We start from the raw sequence: 20,344 nt of genomic DNA on the forward strand, positions 1-20,344 counted from the left end.
GTAGACACACCGCTATCTAGCTATTCCACCTAAAATTAGAAAATGAGAACTCAGATTTAAAAATAATACCAATAGGTCTTGACCTTCAAAGCATGGCTATATATAAAACACATTTCATTGGTTCCTTGGTTATGAATAATTAACTTGCTATAATCACTAATAGCAGAGTAAAGACTATTGTACCAAAGGGCAATAACTCTAACTTTCTCCCAACCAAGAAAATGAATAAAATGAAAGATAACTCTTACCGTCTGTACTTATAGTCTTTTTCAAAATGTTGAATAACAGTGATCCAGGTTGGTTGTATCTGAAATAAAATAAATAAGAGATAAATAAACATATTAACTTTATATAAAAGAGAAAACAAATACTGTAAATAAATTTATGTACCAAAAAGCAGTGAATGCCAAAAAAATATACCTTTTATAAAAAGATTTCCTTCTTGTATGTCAATATTGATCTCTCTCTCTGTTAGTTCAAACTCATTGCCTTCCTTCTTCTCTTTATCATCCCAGTACACAACCTGAAATATAATTTATAGAATTATAATCCTGCCCTTATCAGGAAAATATTTTATAGTTCAAGTACACAGCCTAAAATATCATTTCTTGTTCCAAAATTTTTTCTATTCTTATTACTTGCACATAATATTTGCAATTAATTAAGGCATGTGGCTAATTCGTTCATAATTACATATGTGAAGTACTGTACATTTATATCAAAATGAATTTACCGGTAACTGAACATTTAGGCAACACACCTTACACCAAAAACATTAATATGAACAAATAACATTCAAAAACATGCACAATTAAGACATAAACATACAACCAATGATGATGAGTAGTGAATGCATCATGATGAAGAATTAAACGTTTACTGATGTATTTTCAAATAGATGTATAAAATTATACATGTGTAATAATATATCAAAATATTAATTATTACAGAGAGTGGGAGGTGATTTTCTTTTGTTTTTTGCACACCACCACCCCTCTTTTTGAAAATCATGAACATTTTCCTCACATTTGGGAGATATGATTAAAATATAAGCTAAAAAGTTAAAAACTAAGCCTGTTAGAGTATGTAATTGTGGACAAAGTTTAAATTAAATTTGTCAGGAGAAACAGACTGAAAAGAGATTCATTACATATATGGCAAACAATTCACAATATTTGTAAAAAAAAAAAAAATAAAAATCTTGATGCTTTCTTCTAATAGGGAATATCTGATAATTTTTAGAATGGGAAACTGCTTAATATGGATTTTATTTACACCTTAAAAATCATTCTTTTAGTCGTAGGTGGTAACCATATAGAAATGCATATTATATACAGTATTTTTATAAAAATATTCTCTAATTATTTACTTCGGTGGACCCTTTACAGTGTTGTTTTATTATAAAGTTACCATTTAAAAGGCCCTTTGGGCCCCTTGTATATTTATTTAAAGGATGTTTTACAAAATTCATAATGTTATTAAGTGCCATGCATATAAGTTTAATGCATTGATTATATATGTGAAACAGTGTAAACTCCTCATTGTTAGGATGAAATACTTGACGTATTTGAATATCTGATATTCAATTACTTTGAAAACACCATCTTCGAATCCTCTTATCTCTCCTTCATACTCTTTATTTTCTCCATTCTCCAGTGTCCATGTGTGTATGATGGCTTTGCCCACTAAATCACTTGCTTTGTATTTCGGTGTATTTCTCCTTAACATTATTAGTTTTGTAAGATTTTGTTGTAATTTGCTTATGTCATATATTTTGCCTTTTGATGAGAATTGTAAAAGTTCTTTATAATTTTTGTCGATCTCAAACACTTTCTTGTATATGTTTATTTGTTTTTTTAGGCTTTCCATTTTCCCCTTTTTGGTTCTCAATTTTTCCACCTCCTCCTTGATCTTTTCTTCACTCTCCCACAATCCTACTGTTCTCATGTCCTCTATTGCCTTGTCAATCTGATTAACTTTTCTCTCCTTCTTTCTCTTTGCTTCATTCTCTTTTTGTTCTAAAATCTTCGTTTGTTTAATAAAAAGTTCCTCTTGTCTCTCTCTGTCCTGTTTCATAAAAACTCGATTTTGTGATCTTGCACTATCTATAATTTCCTGCTGCTCTTTCGGATCTTTATCTTTAAGCCAATTTTCTGTTCTGTTGTTGGAATATAAAATGCAGCTTTCTATGCTGTTGACAGTTGAGGTAGAAGCTGCTTTAAGTTTAAAATCCAATTGTCCCATAAGTCTTTCTAAACATATATTATTAGTTGAACATGAGTTACATTCAGGTAAATCACCTTGATGAACATTAAAATACTTCCCTCCTTTTAAAAATTCATGAAACAATTTTGAAACTTTGCTTTTTAAAACAGAACATAAACGTTTTATAAAAACACAAGTAAGATCGTTGTTAAGCGAAGTTTTAAGTAAAAAATCAAAGACACCATCATAAAAACAAGGACCATAAAAAAGTGAAACTTCGTTATTCAATGCTAAAATAGGGTTTTCTACCAATAAATCTAAAACATATAAAAGTCTCTGGAATACACTGCCCATAAGTAAAATGTTTCCAACTTCTGTAGCTTTAACAAAATATGGTTCAGTAATAATTTTACAAATAATACCCAGAGCTCTCAGTAGAGTTAAAAATGTTTTGTTTTGCAAGCATAAAACAATAAAATTCTGAATAAAATTGTAAGAACTTTTCAAAGAATAAAAATACTGCAATATATGTTTATGCATAAAAAAAGTACCAGCAGCATTATAAAATAAAACATTAAAACGGTTACCTCTAATATTTACAATTGGAATATTTTCCACACCATGGTTTTTCATGTAAACCTGTAAAATATTTGGGTCACCTGTCCCATCTTTGTAAAATAATTTTGACACAGATTTTAAAAGAAACAAAATAAAAGGCTCTCTTAAAGAATGGGTATAGCCAGGAAATTTAAAACACAACTCTTGCTCAATATTAAAAATCTCTTCAATGCATACATCAGAAAACTGTAAAAGGGGGTGAACAGAACATTTAAAAGAATGTACAGCATGATCAATGTCTCTAGCTAAAATATCATTAACTTTCTGCTCTGTCGCACACCTGTCAGTCATAAAACATGAAACGTTATTTAAAATATTCTCACTCTCACCCTCTTTCTGCGATATATCACATAAAATTTCTCTTGTTACATCGACATAAGTCTCACCCTTTCCATCACACACCTCTCTCACACCTGCAGACAAAAGTTTCTCACCAGTATTAAATTGAACTCCATAAAAATGTTTTCCCTTTTTTGTAGTAGCGTCTCTATGCATTGTTATGTTACAATTATTTTTCATTTCTTCATTAATTTGATTTCTGGACACAACACCCATTTCACTTGTAAAAATTGCTGCTGTACTTTTGGAGGGAAGATTTTCAACATTGATATCAAATAAATCTAAAACACATTGAATTATTGGTCCAATATGAACCAAACCTATGTTTCTGCTTCTAAAATTGTAGTATAAGTTTCGTAATTTAAAATTATATGGCTTCCCTTTCCCACTCTCCCTAAAATCAATATTTTTTTTAACATGTACAAAATCATCATCAACATTTTCATTTTCTTTCTGAGACAGCAAATAATCAATTTCAGTTTTTAACTGAGCAATCACATTTTTTATGCTATTACACTGTACACTTTTGTCATTTTTTTGAACATTTTCTTTTCTCTTCATTTTTTTTATGACATTTTCTAATTTTTTTATTTTTTCTGTTTGTTTTTTTATTTTTCTGTTTGTATTTTTTACATTAAAAGACCTTATTCTGTCTTTGAGACCTGCATTTTCCCTCCTCAAATGAGTAATCACAATGCTCTGCTCAGATATTATCTCCTGCAGCCTTGTATTACATGTATCTTCCTTGAAATTCTCTTCTCTCTCCATGGATGAATTCGACTGTTTTTCTTCACATCCACTTCCATCACTTGAGGTTTTTTTCATATTGGGTAACTCAAATATATTGTTCACATACTTGTTCAACTTCTCTTTGTTTGTGTATTTCTTAAGTTTTTCTATTTCTTTCTGAATTCGCTTCACTTTATATAATAAACTTACTCGGTTCACCTTCGAATATTCAATTTTTAATCTGTCGCACACTTCATGATGTAGACATTTCATGAAGTTAGCACGGTCTTTGTGCTTCAAATATATTTCACTAACATTTAAGTACGTAAGTACCATGATTATGTGCAAAACAGTGAGTGTTATCTGAATTTTTACCATAAATGCTGTGCAAAATGAAATACCAAACAAAAAATGAAGACAGACACACAAACATAAAGTAAACAAAATGTACAAGACAAAGAAATATACTAAAAAGAAAAAAATAAAGAAAACAAACCAAATAAAATAATATGAAAATGATGAAATGAAAATATCAGGCATAAATTGGTTATGCATATGTAATATATATATAAATATATGTATTTACCTTCTATGGAAAAATTCAAGCACTGTGTCACTCTTTACTCTCTGAAGTCCTAAAATGATACAAATAAATTAATAATTTTTTTTAATGAGAATATCGTTGTCAATCTGCCTTCTTAATGACATTATGTTTGAAAGAATATCTGAAGTATAAAAAGAAATGGACTATATCAAGGGCAGGTAATTAGATTGAGACTAAATTACTGTGTTGACCAATCTACTTAGTTTTAAAAAAATCGTGCAAAAACGTGCAACATTACAAAAAAGAATTTCAATTTCAATAACCATCAATAGCATTTGAAAAATCATTTAGCATGTTTAAATGGATGCTACTTCTTATCTAATTCAAGAAATCACAAAATATACAAATGTATTGACCTTTCCTGCGGATATACTTATATTGGTTTTATTTTATTTAAAGAAAATTAGCAGGTTTTAAAGGGTTCTTGGCAAAGCACATAGTAAACCCAAACACCAACACAGCTTACACACCACTGTCATCAACATAAGAGTCCATCAAGTGAAACTTACCTCGATCTATCTATATGATCCAATCTCCGTACACTATAGCATGCAAATATGGCTACCAGGTGCCTTCCGGTTGTTACTATTTTAAGATTAAGATGGCGTTAACTGGAATAGCTACGCTATCAGCTGTTTAACATGGCGAGTTGAAATGGGGAATCGTACGATGATTATTTCGATTAAAACTAATAAGACTAATAAAAACTAACAACGTAATTATCGATCGAAATAACTTAATTGTATCGATAAACACTTTAATTAACTATTAAAAAACAGAGTCCTGTTTTATGACCTGCACGAATTGTTTTCAGCAGGAGTTACTTTCAGTGTGAATTTTACACTATTTTTTAAACCAAGAACACGGAATCAAAATTTCCGGAAAAATCAATATTTAAACCCCGATATCTCTGCAATGCATCATCCGATTTGAAAAAGAATTTCAGTTTTGTATTAAGCTTTGCAAACTCTACAATATGCATATAATTTTGTGTTTTATATATAGTTTAATTATCAGTACGAATTGTTTTCAGTAGAAATTACTTTCAGTGTGAAATATGCACTATTTTTAAAACCAAAAACACGGAATCAAAATTTCCGGAAAGATCAATTTTTAAACCCCGATATCTCTGAAATGCATCATCCCATTTGAAAACGAATTTTAGTTTTGCATTTAGCTTTGCAAACTCTACAACATGCATATAATTTTATTATTCGCTCAAAAAAATGAAAATTCCGAAAAATTAGAATCACTTCCGGTTTCGACCGGAAGTTACAAAATATTTTTTTTTGTAAATTTGCCATAAGTAAATCCGCAGATTTACAATCACAGAGAATTTCAAGTCTTTATAAACAACCGTTTACGAGAAAAGTCCTGGACAAAATCACTTTTTGAAATTTTTAAAAATGACGTAACTAGAAAACGGAAGTGACTTAATGACTGAAAGTTTAAAATCTTCAAGGGACAACTATTTAACATAATCTCTGAAAATTTCTTGCAAATCGGTTGAATAGTTTTTGAGATATAAAGCAAAAAAGAAGTCAGAAGGAAAAACAAGAAGAATAATAATAATAAAAAAAAACAATAGAATAACAAGAGGGTCTTCCGTTGAAAACGGAAGACCCTAAAAAAACAATACAATAACAAGAGGGTCTTCCGTTGAAAACGGAAGACCCTAACTAGAGCAAAGCTCGTTGCAAAGCAACGAGTGGGTCTTCCGTTAATGTCGGATGTAAAGCTGGAAGTTCCTGTAAGAAGCAGAGCTCCTAAACCAGTAACAAAAGAAACTAAAATAAAAAGATGAAAACAATCGAATTATTCCTGGTACGACTTAACAATATCCGAATCATTTTAAGTACGACTTAACAAAAACCTTTCTGATTTCAAGAACGACTTAACAAAAAAATCCGAATGTGTTTAAGTACGACTTAGCAATTATTTTTGGTACGAGTTAATTTCACTTTAAACAAAAGGCTATTTTTTAAACCAAAGACGCAGAATCAAAATTTCCGGAAAAATCAATTTTTAAACCCCGATATCTCTGTAATGCATCTTCCGATTCAAAAACGGATTTCAGTTTTGAAATCAGCATGAAAATTACTGTAAGATACGTACGTAAAAGTTTTAAAATTGAAAAACATGAAAATTCAAAAAAATTTGTTTTGCTTCCGGTTTCGACCGGAAGTGTCCGAATTGAGTTTCCAGCCTTATGTCATAAGTAAAACGATTGTTCTACCTTCTCTGTAAATCTCATAGCTTTATCTTAAATCAAAAATGAGAAAAGCTCCGGACAAAATCACTTTTTAAAACGTGAAATACGTCAATATCTGACGAAATTGATGACGTCATCAAATAATTTTTTCATATCATAGAGATCTTTTAGATACACATTACACCTGTTAATTTCAAAACAATCGATGCAAGCGTTTTTGAAATATTTGAGTTGGAAAAAAAATAAAAAGAATAATAATAATAAGAATAAGAAACTAGAGCAAAGCTCGTTGCAAAGCAACGAGTGGGTCTTCCGTTAATGTCGGAAGTAAAGCTAGAAGTTCCTGTAAGAAGCAGAGCTACTAAACCAATAACAAAAGTAACTAAAATAAAAAGATGAAAAAAATCGAATTATTTCTGGTACGACTTAACAAAATCCGAATGATTTAGGTACGATTTAACAAAAACCTTTCCGATTTCAAGAACGAGTTTACCAAAAAAAAATCCGAATGTGATCAAGTACGACTTAACAATTATTTTTGGTACGAGTTAATTTTACTTTGAATATAACGCTATTTTTTAAACCAAGGACGTGGAATCAAAATTTCCGGAAAAATCAATTTTTAAACCCCGATATCTCTGTAATGCATCGTCCGATTCAAAAAAGGATTTCAGTTTTGAACTCAGCATGAAAAATACTGTAAGATACATACGTTAAAGTTTTAAAATTGAAAAACATGAAAATTCAAAAAAAATGGTTTTGCTTCCGGTTTCGACCGGAAGTGTCCGAATTGAGTTTCCAGCCTTATGTCATAAGTAAAACGATAGTTCTACCTTCTCTGTAAATCTCATAGCTTTACCTTAAATCAAAAATGAGAAAAGCTCCGGACAAAATCACTTTTTAAAACGTGAAAAACGTCAATATCTGACGAAATTGATGACGTCATCAAATAATTTTTTCATATCATAGAGATCTTTCAGATACACATTAAATCTGCAAATTTCAAAACAATCGATGGAAGCGTTTTTGAAATATTTGAGTTGGAAAAAAAATAAAAAGAATAATAATAATAAGAATAAGAAACTAGAGCAAAGCTCGTTGCAAAGCAACGAGTGGGTCTTCCGTTAATGTCGGAAGTAAAGCTAGAAGTTCCTGTAAGAAGCAGAGCTCCTAAACCAATAACAAAAGTAACTAAAATAAAAAGATGAAAAAAATCGAATTATTTCTGGTACGACTTAACAAAATCCGAATGATTTAGGTACGATTTAACAAAAACCTTTCCGATTTCAAGAACGAGTTTACCAAAAAAAAATCCGAATGTGATCAAGTACGACTTAACAATTATTTTTGGTACGAGTTAATTTTACTTTGAATATAACGCTATTTTTTAAACCAAGGACGTGGAATCAAAATTTCCGGAAAAATCAATTTTTAAACCCCGATATCTCTGTAATGCATCGTCCGATTCAAAAAAGGATTTCAGTTTTGAACTCAGCATGAAAAATACTGTAAGATACATACGTTAAAGTTTTAAAATTGAAAAACATGAAAATTCAAAAAAAATGGTTTTGCTTCCGGTTTCGACCGGAAGTGTCCGAATTGAGTTTCCAGCCTTATGTCATAAGTAAAACGATAGTTCTACCTTCTCTGTAAATCTCATAGCTTTACCTTAAATCAAAAATGAGAAAAGCTCCGGACAAAATCACTTTTTAAAACGTGAAAAACGTCAATATCTGACGAAATTGATGACGTCATCAAATAATTTTTTCATATCATAGAGATCTTTCAGATACACATTAAATCTGCAAATTTCAAAACAATCGATGGAAGCGTTTTTGAAATATTTGAGTTGGAAAAAAAATAAAAAGAATAATAATAATAAGAATAAGAAAAAAAAGAAACCGTAGAAAAACAAAAGGGTCTTCCGTTGGAAACGGAAGACCCTAAAAAAAGAAACCGTAGAAAAACAAAAGGGTCTTCCGTTGAAAACGGAAGACCCTAATAAAAAGAAACAATAGAATAACAAGAGGGTCTTCCGTTGGAAACGGAAGACCCTAAAAAGAAACCGAAGAATAACAAGAGGGTCTTCCGTTGAAAACTGAAGACCCTAATAATAAAGGAAAAGAAACCGTAGAATAACAGAAGGGTTTTCCGTTGAAAACGGAAAACCCTAATAAAGAAAAAGAAACCGTAGAATAACAAGAGGGTCTTCCGTTTGAAACGGAAGACCCTAATAATAAGAATAAAGAAAAAGAAACCGTAGAATAACAAGAGGGTCTTCCGTTGGAAACGGCAGACCCTAATAATAACTAGAGCAAAGCTCGTTGCAAAGCAACGAGTGGGTCTTCCGTAAATGTCGGAAGTAAAGCTGGAATCTTCAGTTAGTAGCAGAGCTTTTAAACCGAATACAAGAGTAACTAAAATGAAGAGATGAAAAAAATCGAATTATTCCTGGTACGACTTACAGTGGTAACAACGTTATTGTTGACAAACGACACGCACGATTCTGATACACGAACGATCACGCACGATACACGGACGATCACTTACTTACTGAATGTTCACGATACACAAACAAAAACGATAAAACACGCAAATGAACGATTCTACACCATTAAACACGCAAAATCAAAATTAATTTTTAAGATTAGAATTAAGAAAACGTATTGCTTTAATTTGTATTGCTTTATGTTTGTGTTTTATTGAAAAGCGGCATGTACAGTAGCAATGCACTGTTTTAAATTTTACGAGTAAACAATTTACACATCCATACAAAAAAAACATATATGATTCATACACAAATTAATTTTTTTCTCTCCATAACGAATAATAACTTAAATGTAAATTAAATGAAGATAATGCATTAACTATACGAAATTATTTACATACGAGATGACTGTTTATGTGATCCAGTTCCCTTACGTACGATTTGAATATGCGGGATAGAGGAAAATTCGATTTTACACATTGAATATTTTCACTAATTACAGTACATAATTGATTTATTTCTATTTATTCTAAATTTTAAAGCGTCTATAAAATTTTTATTTCAAACAAATGTTTACACAATGCTCCAGATAGGAATGCGTATCGTATTCTCATTTGAAAGAAAAACGTTGGGGATAATCGTTTAGTTTAAAACGGGGAGTAGGTAAGATTGGCCGCTTCCATTCAACGTGTCGCTCTTCCTTATATGATTAAAATTATGTGTCAAGACACAATGGATGCTTGATAGAGGCTGACTATAACATAATGCAAAACTAACTCAACCGAACAAAGGATTGAATGAGCTCTGGAATACTTGATAAATGTATTTAACCACAAAAGAGAGAATGAATGTTAACAACTGTCAATGTTCTTCTATAAAAAAAAAAGTTTAAATCAACATTGTTTTACAAAAACTACTTGTCGTTGTTTTAAGAATAAATTCTGAGATTCCGTAAAAAAAGTTTCAAAACGAAAAAACCGCATGATCACGCACGAACCCGCACGGTAAAAAACGCAAACTATTTTTCCTGATACACGCACGATCCCGCACGTTACACGAACGATCACCCACGTTACACGAACTATTTAACACGATTGGCTTGTCAACAATAACGTTGTTACCACTGTAACAAAATACGAATGATTTTAAGTACGACTTAACAAAAACCTTTTCCGATTTCAAGAACGACTTAACAAAAAAATCCGAATGTGTTCAAGTACGACTTAACAATTATTTTTGGTACGAGTTAATTTAACTATTAACTTTATGCTATTTTTTAAACCAAGAACGTGGAATCGAAATTTCCGGATGAATCAATTTTCAAACCCCAATATCTCTGTAATGCGTCATACAATTACAAAACAGTTTTCAGTGTTAGATTCTGCTTATTAAGTTCTACAAAACACATATACGTTTTTTATTTGATCAAAAAATTCAAATTTTCGAAAAATTTGATTTACTTTCGGTTTCGACCAGAAGTGGCGGATTTTCATTTCCAGCCCTATTACAGAGGCAAAATGATCAATAAATAAGCTCGAAAAATTTCAACTTTTTATCTTGAAGCGTTTTTGAAAAAAGCCGCGGACAAAATGACTTTTTGAAATTTTTTAAAATGACGTAACGTAAAAACGGAAATGACGTTACTATAAAAAACTTTAACATCTTTGAGGCATTATAATTGCACATTATCTCGGAAAGTTTCAGAAAAATCGGTTAAAAACTTTTTGAGTTATGAAGCCGAAAAGGAGTCAGAAAAAAAAGAAAAAGTATAATAATAGAAAGAAACCGAAGAATAACAAGAGGGTCTTCCGTTGAAAACGGAAGACCCTAATAAAAAGAAACCGAAGAATAACAATAGGGTCTTCCGTTAAAAACGGAAGACCCTAATAATAATATTAACTAGACACGATCTCGTTGCGAGCAACGAGGAGGTCTTCCGTCCGATTTTTAAAAGGAAATTTAACATCATCGACTTTGATTTTCGACAAAAAACTTGATATGGAAAAAAGAGTGGAGAACTAATGCTTTTTTGTATCACATTTTATAACTTCTCTTATATTGTTTTTTTAAATACTTGCATTTCTTCAAATTAAGATAGAAAAAATATTAAACTTGTTTACCTCTGGCTCCTAAAAACCCTTATTAGGTAACGCAAGAGAAAATCATTATATTGTAAGGATATATAAATGTATTATAATAATTCAGCTTACATAACCTTTCACAAAATAGCTCTTAGTAAAACGCTATAGATCATTTTGAACAACTTTTCTTCTGTACTGCATTTCAAAATATTTTTCCTTTCTGAGGTATGGGTGATCATAATTTTGGACTTTTGGCCCCTTAAAACCCTTAATTACCTAACACATGGAAAAATCATTACATTGCCTGGATACATAAAGGGCTATAGATAAAAGACTTTAGAGCCGTTTAGTTCCCTAATTTAAGGGGGCAGCCCCTTTTTCTTGATATCAAATAAAAGGTCACTTAATTCTAAACACATTTTGTTCAACAATTGTTTACAAATTTGTTACCGTTCTTGAGATATATGAGAAAAAAGGTTTTAGTGGCCGACACAGGACGAAAAACCATCTTTAAGCAAGTCCTTAAAGGTGGCTTAAAGGTGACTTAAAGGAGCTTAAAGGCTATACAACCTTTAAGCCGCCTTTAAGTCACCTTTAAGCAAGTGCTTATAGGTCCTTAATGTCCAAACTTCTTTAAGCCACCTTTAAGCCACATTTAAGCATCTTTAAGTGGCATTTACGCTCTCTTTACACTGCCTTTACACTGTCTTTAAGTGGCCTTTAAGTCAATATTGATCAAGCTGAACAATAAAAAAATATATTAAATGCAAAAGCTCTTTTATAGAGATGGGAGGGGGTCATCCGAGTGATGATATAATTTCCAAGGAAGGGGGGGGGGGGGTTCCAGGCGGTTTTAATCGTCGCTCCATTAAACACAGATCGCTATCATCAGCACCGCTCCGATGGACACAGATTGCCGTTATGAAATTCTTTATAATTTTTTGGGGTTTCAAAATTATTGTAGGGATGAGCGCAGTCTCTGTATCTTAATATGTGCATAAAACTAATTAAAGTATGTTTGTTTCCTATTATAAATTAATCGGTGAAAAATCTCTCTCTCTCTCTCTCTCTCTCTCTCTCTCTCTCTCTCTCTCTCAGTTCATCCGGTTATTAAACAAAATAAAGATAATGAACAAAAAATGCATGATTTAATTTGTTAATCGGTTTAAGGTTTGTATTATTTTTTCAATTTTCATTATTTCTATCATTCTCTAGATCTGCTACATACATGTTAAAGATGAAAAGACTCTCAACTGCCTTTGTTATATCGGGCAGGATATTACTGCTTTGTTTGTCTAGACATAGTTTTGTTCGTTTGTGTATATCTAATTAGAGTCTATTGTTTGTCCAACTTAAGAAAACCCCCTGGAACTAACACAGAATATACAAGATATACACAACAGTTGTGTCGTGTGCCCAGGTGCATGTTTGTGTATATCTAATTAAAGTCTATTGTTTGTCCAACTTAAGAAAACCACTGGAACTAACACAGAATATACAAGATATACACAACAGGTGTGTCGTGTGCCCAGGTGCACGTCATGGTTTCTTAAGGTGTTGAATCTTAGTATGTACGAGTATACGATAAGTCTAATGAATAAAAGTTAATTTACATTTGTAATTTATTTTCAAAGTATTATTTCCTAGCTCTGGGTTTCAAAGATGTTACGTCTACAAATTAACGATACATGTATGTAAGAGTAAAATCTTGAGGCTAATTAATTAATGTACCGGTGATCATAAATAGGGGTTGATTATTTGAATATATGTATAAGGGTAAATATGTCAAATATACCCGGCCTGGCACATCATACAATTGTATGTACAAGTCATTTGCAATTGCCACATGCAGTAAATACGTCACCGGTAATTGGTAATTTTGTTTGTTATAGAATTGATAGTTTATAAATCATGTACATACAATTACATGTAAATATTTAAACATATTGAAACGGAGCCGCGATCATGAAAACCGGGAAATTGCGGGAAATTGAACAAATACCCTAATAGTATCAATGCATTTAATAAAAGAAATGATTTCATTTTCTTTCTTACATTTTTATAGCTATAAATAAGATGAACGTATATCTACTCGGTTTAAATTTATTAACTACATGTAAAAAAGCCTACTACAGTGAACCTAACGGTTTCCATTTAGGAAAATATTAATAATATATTTTTAATAATATATTTTAATATTAATAATATATTTTAATATTAATAATATATTTTAATATTAATAATATATTTTTGTTCACTGAAAACCAAGTTCCGTATTTCATTCTAAATACATGCATGCATGTAATTTATAAATTAGATATAATTGATTGTTACAAACTGAATGGTTTGTCAAAATCTTTTCAAGTAAACACATTCAATACAATGATTCAATATCCACTGATTTATAGGATATAAAAACGCTCATATATATGCAAGTTGTCGTGGCGCAGAGGATGAGTGGTAATGCTAGTAAAGTAAGGGTCCCGGGTTCAATTCTCGCCGTGGCCGGTTTTTTTATGTGTTTTTTTTTTTCATTTTTCTTTTTAGAACAAAAACCGTCTTAATACCTTTTCTTTCATAAAGTGAATACATTTCGTTGGAAATTAAGCACAATATTGAATTAATTTTTTTTTAACGGCTTAAAGGTGGCTTAAAGGTAGCTTAAAGGTGGCTTAAAGGTGGCTTAAAGAAGTTTGGACATTAAGGACCTATAAGTTGTCCTTAAAGGTGGCTTAAAGGTGGCTTAAAGATAGTCTTTAAGCTGCCTTTAAGCCATCTTTACGCTTTCTTTAAGCCACCTTTAAGCAATACATATAGCTTAAAGGTAGCTTAAAGGTGGCTTAAAGATCGTCTTTAAGCTACCTTTAAACACCTTTAAGCTATCTTTAAGGAGGACTTAAAGATGGTCATTCATCCTGTGCGATCCCTTATCTCCCTAAAGGGGCCGTTTAACGAAATTTTGAAGGTTGCATATTGTTAAAAACATCATTTTGAACAACTTTTCTTCTGTACTGCATTTCAAAATATTTTTCCTTTCTGAGATATGGGTGGTTACAATTTTGGACTTTTGGCCCCTAAAAACCCCAAATTACGTAACACATGATGAAATCATTACATCGATTAGATACATAACTGTGAGATGAACATATTTGCTTATATAACATTTCACAAAATATCGTTTAGTAAAGGGCTACAGATTAAAGACTTTAGAGCCGTTTGGTCCCCTTATTTGAGAGGCCAGCCCCTTTTTCCTGATTTTAAAAGAAAGGTCGTGTAAATAGAAACTAACTTTACATTACATGTCTTAACAAAATATTTTTCAGAAATTAGATAATTAAAGAAAACCACAAAAAATTACAACGTTTTTTAATCCCAATTTTCGGGTCCTGGCGAGCATCAAGGAAAATGGCTTCTCGACAAATCTAAAACAAGCAAGCATATCTACCATAACCACTCTGTCTTGCATATAAATTTCAAGTCTCTAACTATAGCGGTTCCTGAGGAGATGCGTGGACAACATCATGCTCCAAAATACAGGAAAAAGGGAGATAATTCAGAAGCGGAAGTGAATTTTCAGACAGGAAGTGGGATGCAAAGAGACATTCACCAAAGACATTATCCCTGTAAAAATCATTAAAATCGATTGAGAAATGGCTGAGAAATTAAGGATGTCTACCAAGGAGAAAAATAATAATAATATAGAATAATGAGAACCCGTAGAAAAACAGTAAGGTCTTCCGCTGAAGACGGAAGACCTTAGTAATGACAAAAGTAACTTAAGTACAAAAAAGATTTTAATAAAATCGAATGATTCTTGGTACGACTTAACAAAATCCGAATGGTTTTAAGTACAAATTAACAAAAAAACATAAACATTTCAAGACCGAGTTAACAAAAAAATCCGAATGTGTTTAAGTACGACTTAAGAAATTTGACTTCATTTTAGGTAAAAGTTAACTTTACCTGGAACTAACATCTAATTTCTTAACCCAGAATGCAAAATTAAAATTTCCGTAAAAAATCAATTTTGTTTAAAACATAAATCTGAGCAACGTTTCCTCTACACTGCTTTTCAAAGGGTTGACCTTTCGTACTTTGTTCTTGTTGCATCATCAATTGTCAGAAACTTAACGATGTATAGTTTACTTAATTTTATTATTCCTCTGTGAATATTTTTATTTGAAATTACTATGAACCAGACAGCATTGAAATGGTGAACATTTCAAAAGGCCCCGTTGATGTTATTTAAGAGAATTTTGCTTTGACCTTGACCTATAACTTGAAATTTTTCCAGCTGGCATAGAACTTCTAATTCAATTTCATTGCCCCTAACATACAGGCATTTTTGTTCAATCTGACCAAGATTAAGCATATCCAGGAAATAATCTACTGTCTAAAACTAATTTTGTTAAGATCTGCTATGACCTTCACATTGACATGGTTCAAGGTCACTGCATGCCATTAGCCAATAAGCTCTGTTTAGGCAAAATATTAGCCAATTAGGGGCTAAAAGGAGAGTATATATATGCTCTTAAAATATGGATTTTTGAGTGATATGATATGACCTTGACACTTGATCTACAAATATCATTCGGTCATTGCATATCCTTTGATCAAAGGCATCATGTGGGTGAAGTATGAGCCTGTTTGGAGCAAAGGGAGATAATATGTACTCCAGACAAGGATTTTTTAAATATAATTCTGCTTTGACCTTCACAGTTTACCTTGAAAATAGGTTCAAGGTCACTACACACCCTTTACTCAAAAGCTCTGCTTATGTAAAGTCTGAGCCAAATAGGGGTTAGTAGAAAGTATATATGCTCTGAAAAAAGGATTTTTGCATGATCCGATATGATATTTCACCCTTTACCTAGAAATTTCATGCAAGGTCACTGCTCATCGATTAACAATAGAGACAGTCTGTGAGTATTAGCCAGATTGGACCAAAGGGAGAGAAGATATGCCCCAGACAAGGAATTTATATATGTAATTCTACTATGACCTTAACCTTATACCTAACAACATAGTTCAAGGTCACTGCACATCCTTAACCCAAAGGAACCCTGTGGATGAGGTATGAGCCAGACTGGGCCAAGGGGAGAGAAGCTATGCTCCGGTCAAGCGATCTCGGATGGACAGACGGACAAACTGATCACTAGAAGGCGCCCACACAAACTAATGCTTTTCTATCTAATTTGAAATAGTATCCATGCTATCTGCCCATGGTGAATAGTCATCAAAACCATTCATCAGCAGAATTTGATTACCCTCCTTTTTAAACTCGGAACACCTCTGACCTAATCAGATCACCGCATTAATTACAAGGTTTGATAACTCTAATTTGTTTATCATCAAGAAATTCTGCATCGCTGACAAATAAAGTTTTATTCGGAATAATAATATACCAATTAACTGACTATTTGGACAATAGCAAGTTTATTGTCTCACCCCACAGCAACTATTTCCCTTGGCTTTGCCTCATGAAATAGTTGCTGTCTTGGGGGACAATAAACTTCCTATTGTCCTCATACCCAGTAGATACTAAATAGGCATATAATATCCCATCCACCTCCATTTCATGTTATATAACCTCCCGTTTGTAACCTTCAATTTCACTGTGTAAAGTCAACACAACAGTCAAAGCCGCAAGTTTCACAATTTATTACTGCTTCTCATGTACTTAAAATTAGGGGCCTTAATATTGCTTAATACCAATTCCAACAAGAGACATCCCATTAACTATTGATAAACATCAAAATTCATTTCATGAATCTACGCAACACTGGTAAATCTTCAAGTACAGTCACTATCAATTTTACAAAAATATTGACGGTTCTTTATCCGAAACTGTTCCTTGTACCTTTAACTTAGTACACTAACATTTTATGAAAAGACAGTTTGTCTTAGAATAAGAAAGCTAATGCAATTCTGAGAAAAAGAATACCACATATTGCAAATTCCATTGAGGTTTAATAAAAATATGGCCATTTAAGTGAACCCCCCATTTCCAATTTCCATTAGTAAACACAGATTTACAGGGTTCTCCATAGTAAAACATCTTTACCTGACCTTTTAGAGGTCAATTGTTGTTCAACCACCTTTAAAAAGAAACCTTATTCAATACAACATGCATCTACATTATATAATCATGAAAAAAGCTTCACATCACTTAGAAATATCCTTACATGTATACCCCCCATCTTTTGATTTTTATAAAAAGTCATGGTTAAAAATGTTTTACCTAATTTTATGAAACTTATGGCAATTTCCTTGAGTCATTTCTCACACATATTTGAAAACAATCATCAATGATTCTAAAATTTGATCCTAATTATTTGTTTATTTTATGATTTACACCATTTTAATTAACAAATAGACAGCTGTCCTGTTTGTGATTTCTTGTTTTTATGAAAAAAAGTAAGCTAACAATCATATTTAGTGAATATCTAATCTATTTTGATTTCTAGTCTCCTTCTATCCATGCTAAAACAGTAAGATACAACCTACAAGTTAGACATCTGCCTTAAATTAAAATAAAATTCAAACACCCAGGTGGAGACAAAGTTGATTTCCATGAAAAATGTTCAAAATTTGACATGTTTTTCTCCTTTTTTAATGCATATATACCTTAGAAAGGTAGAAATAGGTTGTTTCTTGTTCATTTCAAAAGTAATTATCATAGCAGATGTTATTTCAAAGTCAAATGTACATTTACATATCCTACATGTAATCTTAATGCAGACAATTGGATGGGGGGGGGGGGTTCAATTATGTAAACACATCTAAATACCTTTATAAAATAAAAAATAAAGGAAACATATATATATATATAATTGCATACTTTTATTAAAAAACAAATTTTCACAACAATTATGAATTTTTTTAAATAGCCTTAATTTTGTTTTTCATAATTTCTTATCAAACACAAACCACAACATGGCATGATGCTTTCTTTAAGTTCCATTATTGTTCATGCATTATCCGATTTAATTTGAATTACCGGTAAAAAGTCTGTAGAACACAAGGAATATGCATGTGGATAGAGGTGACAATTTAATCTCAAGAGCTGACCCACAAGAATCAACAGGTAATAGCCATGTTGTGCCATGTCAGAACAAGAGTCCGTTTTTAGCTGAAATAAAAAAAAAATAATTAGCTGTGTTTACATACATGTACTAGTAATAGCTGTGTTTACATTAACATATGCATATTATTTCTGGAAAAAATACACTGACCATGCAGTGTAATAAGTATTACATATTCCAATACATGACATAACATTTAGGCAGTACAAGATCAAAAATTTGCATATCAAGTCATAATATAATATTAAAAAAAATTCTTAGGTATAGACACTTATCAGATTGAGAGAGAGTTTGAGAGAGAAAGAGAGCTAGAGTTTATTTCTTGTAGTGCAACAATCAAAAATTTCAATTCGAAAATTACAAAGGAATATTACCCATCTGAACAGCGTCAAAGTACATGTATTTCCTTCTGGTATACCCGCATGTTTTATCAATTCTACCGGTTTTTTTTTTTTGGCAAATAAATTTGGCGAGGGTTTTGGTTTCTTTTCTTTTAAATTACATGTTTTAAAAACAATACTACGTGTAATAAGCATAAAACATGTATGAGTAAACTTAATGAAGAATTTTTAATAGATTATTTTTCAAAGAATGTGTTACATTACATGTATGTCAATCTCTATAAAAGTAGCGTATATTTCGTGCGTCATAAATTGGAAGTTTTAGTAAATATCATTTACTTGCATGGTTGCTATATATATGTCTAACCCAAATTTTCTTCATAAAGCTACAGCTGTATGTACTACATAATTATATGTTTTGTCACAAGTATACATTTTTAAAAAATATCCAAATTCCAACAGTTGAAAGTAACTCGATGAATTTTTCATTCTCTGATAAGTTCATTGTGTTTTGTGCGTGCATATATTATAAGTCTGCTGCAACAGCAGCCAATCAGCGGTATAAGCTGAATCCACTAATAAGAAAGTTTGTGGTTTAGGAGCGGGTAAAATTGTTTATGCATAATGTAGCTGACACTGACTTGAATGCGATGCTGTCAAGAACACCACACCAAATAATATCAAGAGACATAAATATTCACTTAAATGTATTGTGTTGTAAAGTAAAGATTTTAATACAATTATTGCATCTTGCAAAACATGTGATGACTCTTATAATCATCTGTAATATATCTGATATATATGTACAAGATGGGAGAAATAATGACAGAACAGACTGGGATTCGAACCTTGCCCTCTGAATCTCTAGTCAAGTGCTCTACCAACTGAGCTACATGTATCTGGCACCGGTATTCAAACCAGTCTGACCGTCACATCCCCCCCCTTAAATGATCTTCACCCTCAAAGATCACCCCTGGCTCTTCCCCTGGCAGGAGTAAACCTGTCAGTTCCAGGGGTTGGTAACAATACCAATATTGTATAGGGATGGAACGATCCACCGATGCACCACGGTATTTATTTTGACGATATTTGGATCGTTACATTTACCATTAATACATTACGATACCTATGCGAACTTTTTTTTTCTTTTTTCTTTCCAAAAATATCTTAGCTTCATATATCGTCTATTTTTAGTCTGCGCGCCTAATATGAAAGTACAAAGATGGCCGAAAACCTCGTAAAGTTGTCAAACCTGTTAGGAAGCTAAATCTGGAGTGTGGACAACTTTTGGATTACTTGTTAATGAAAAACTAGTGTATATGAGACTTAAGTAATTTGTAAATTGTGCAACGCTCTTTTTAAATATATCAAAATAACTTTGGACATGCGGTAATACATCAACAGATTGAATAAATTTTTAACCCTTATTCATGTTTTCATTTAGTTGCAATGTATCGTAATATGTATTGTATCGCATCTCATGTATCGTGATATGTACCGAATCGGCTAAGTACAGAATCGTCCAAGCCTTAATATTGTCACAGGATGGGAGAAATAATGAAGGACCAAACCAGGAATTAAACCTGGGCCCCCTGAATCTCTAGTCAGGTGCTCTATCAACTGAACACTGGTATTTAAACCG

General features: G+C 31.7%; 2 protein-coding genes across 4 annotated transcripts in view; one reads left to right on the forward strand and one right to left on the reverse strand.

Annotated features, from left to right (window-relative positions):
* LOC128169753 (tetraspanin-9-like) overlaps positions 1-20,344 on the forward strand; it is a 135,711-nt gene that overhangs the window by 48,904 nt on the left and 66,463 nt on the right. The gene's annotated exons all lie outside the window — the stretch shown is intronic.
* Positions 13-5,120, reverse strand: LOC128169751 (uncharacterized). 3 transcript variants are annotated; one of them, XM_052835839.1, is made up of 4 exons: positions 1,591-3,202; positions 421-523; positions 249-307; positions 13-29 (listed from the first exon to the last, which is right to left on the reverse strand). In XM_052835839.1, the coding sequence occupies exons 1-3, from the start codon at positions 3,112-3,114 to the stop codon at positions 270-272; spliced, it is 1,665 nt and encodes a 554-aa protein (XP_052691799.1). In that variant the 5' UTR covers positions 3,115-3,202; the 3' UTR covers positions 13-29; positions 249-269. The 3 variants fall into 3 exon arrangements, 2 of the variants coding, with proteins under 2 accessions (XP_052691799.1, XP_052691798.1); XR_008241591.1 differs by lacking the exons at positions 13-29; positions 1,591-3,202 and adding exons at positions 4,478-4,526; positions 5,005-5,120 and having other exon boundaries at positions 272-307; XM_052835838.1 differs by lacking the exon at positions 13-29 and having other exon boundaries at positions 37-307.

The sequence above is a fragment of the Crassostrea angulata genome, unplaced genomic scaffold (genome assembly GCF_025612915.1).
Source record: "Crassostrea angulata isolate pt1a10 unplaced genomic scaffold, ASM2561291v2 HiC_scaffold_206, whole genome shotgun sequence".
NCBI classification, from domain to species: Eukaryota; Metazoa; Mollusca; class Bivalvia; order Ostreida; family Ostreidae; genus Magallana; species Magallana angulata.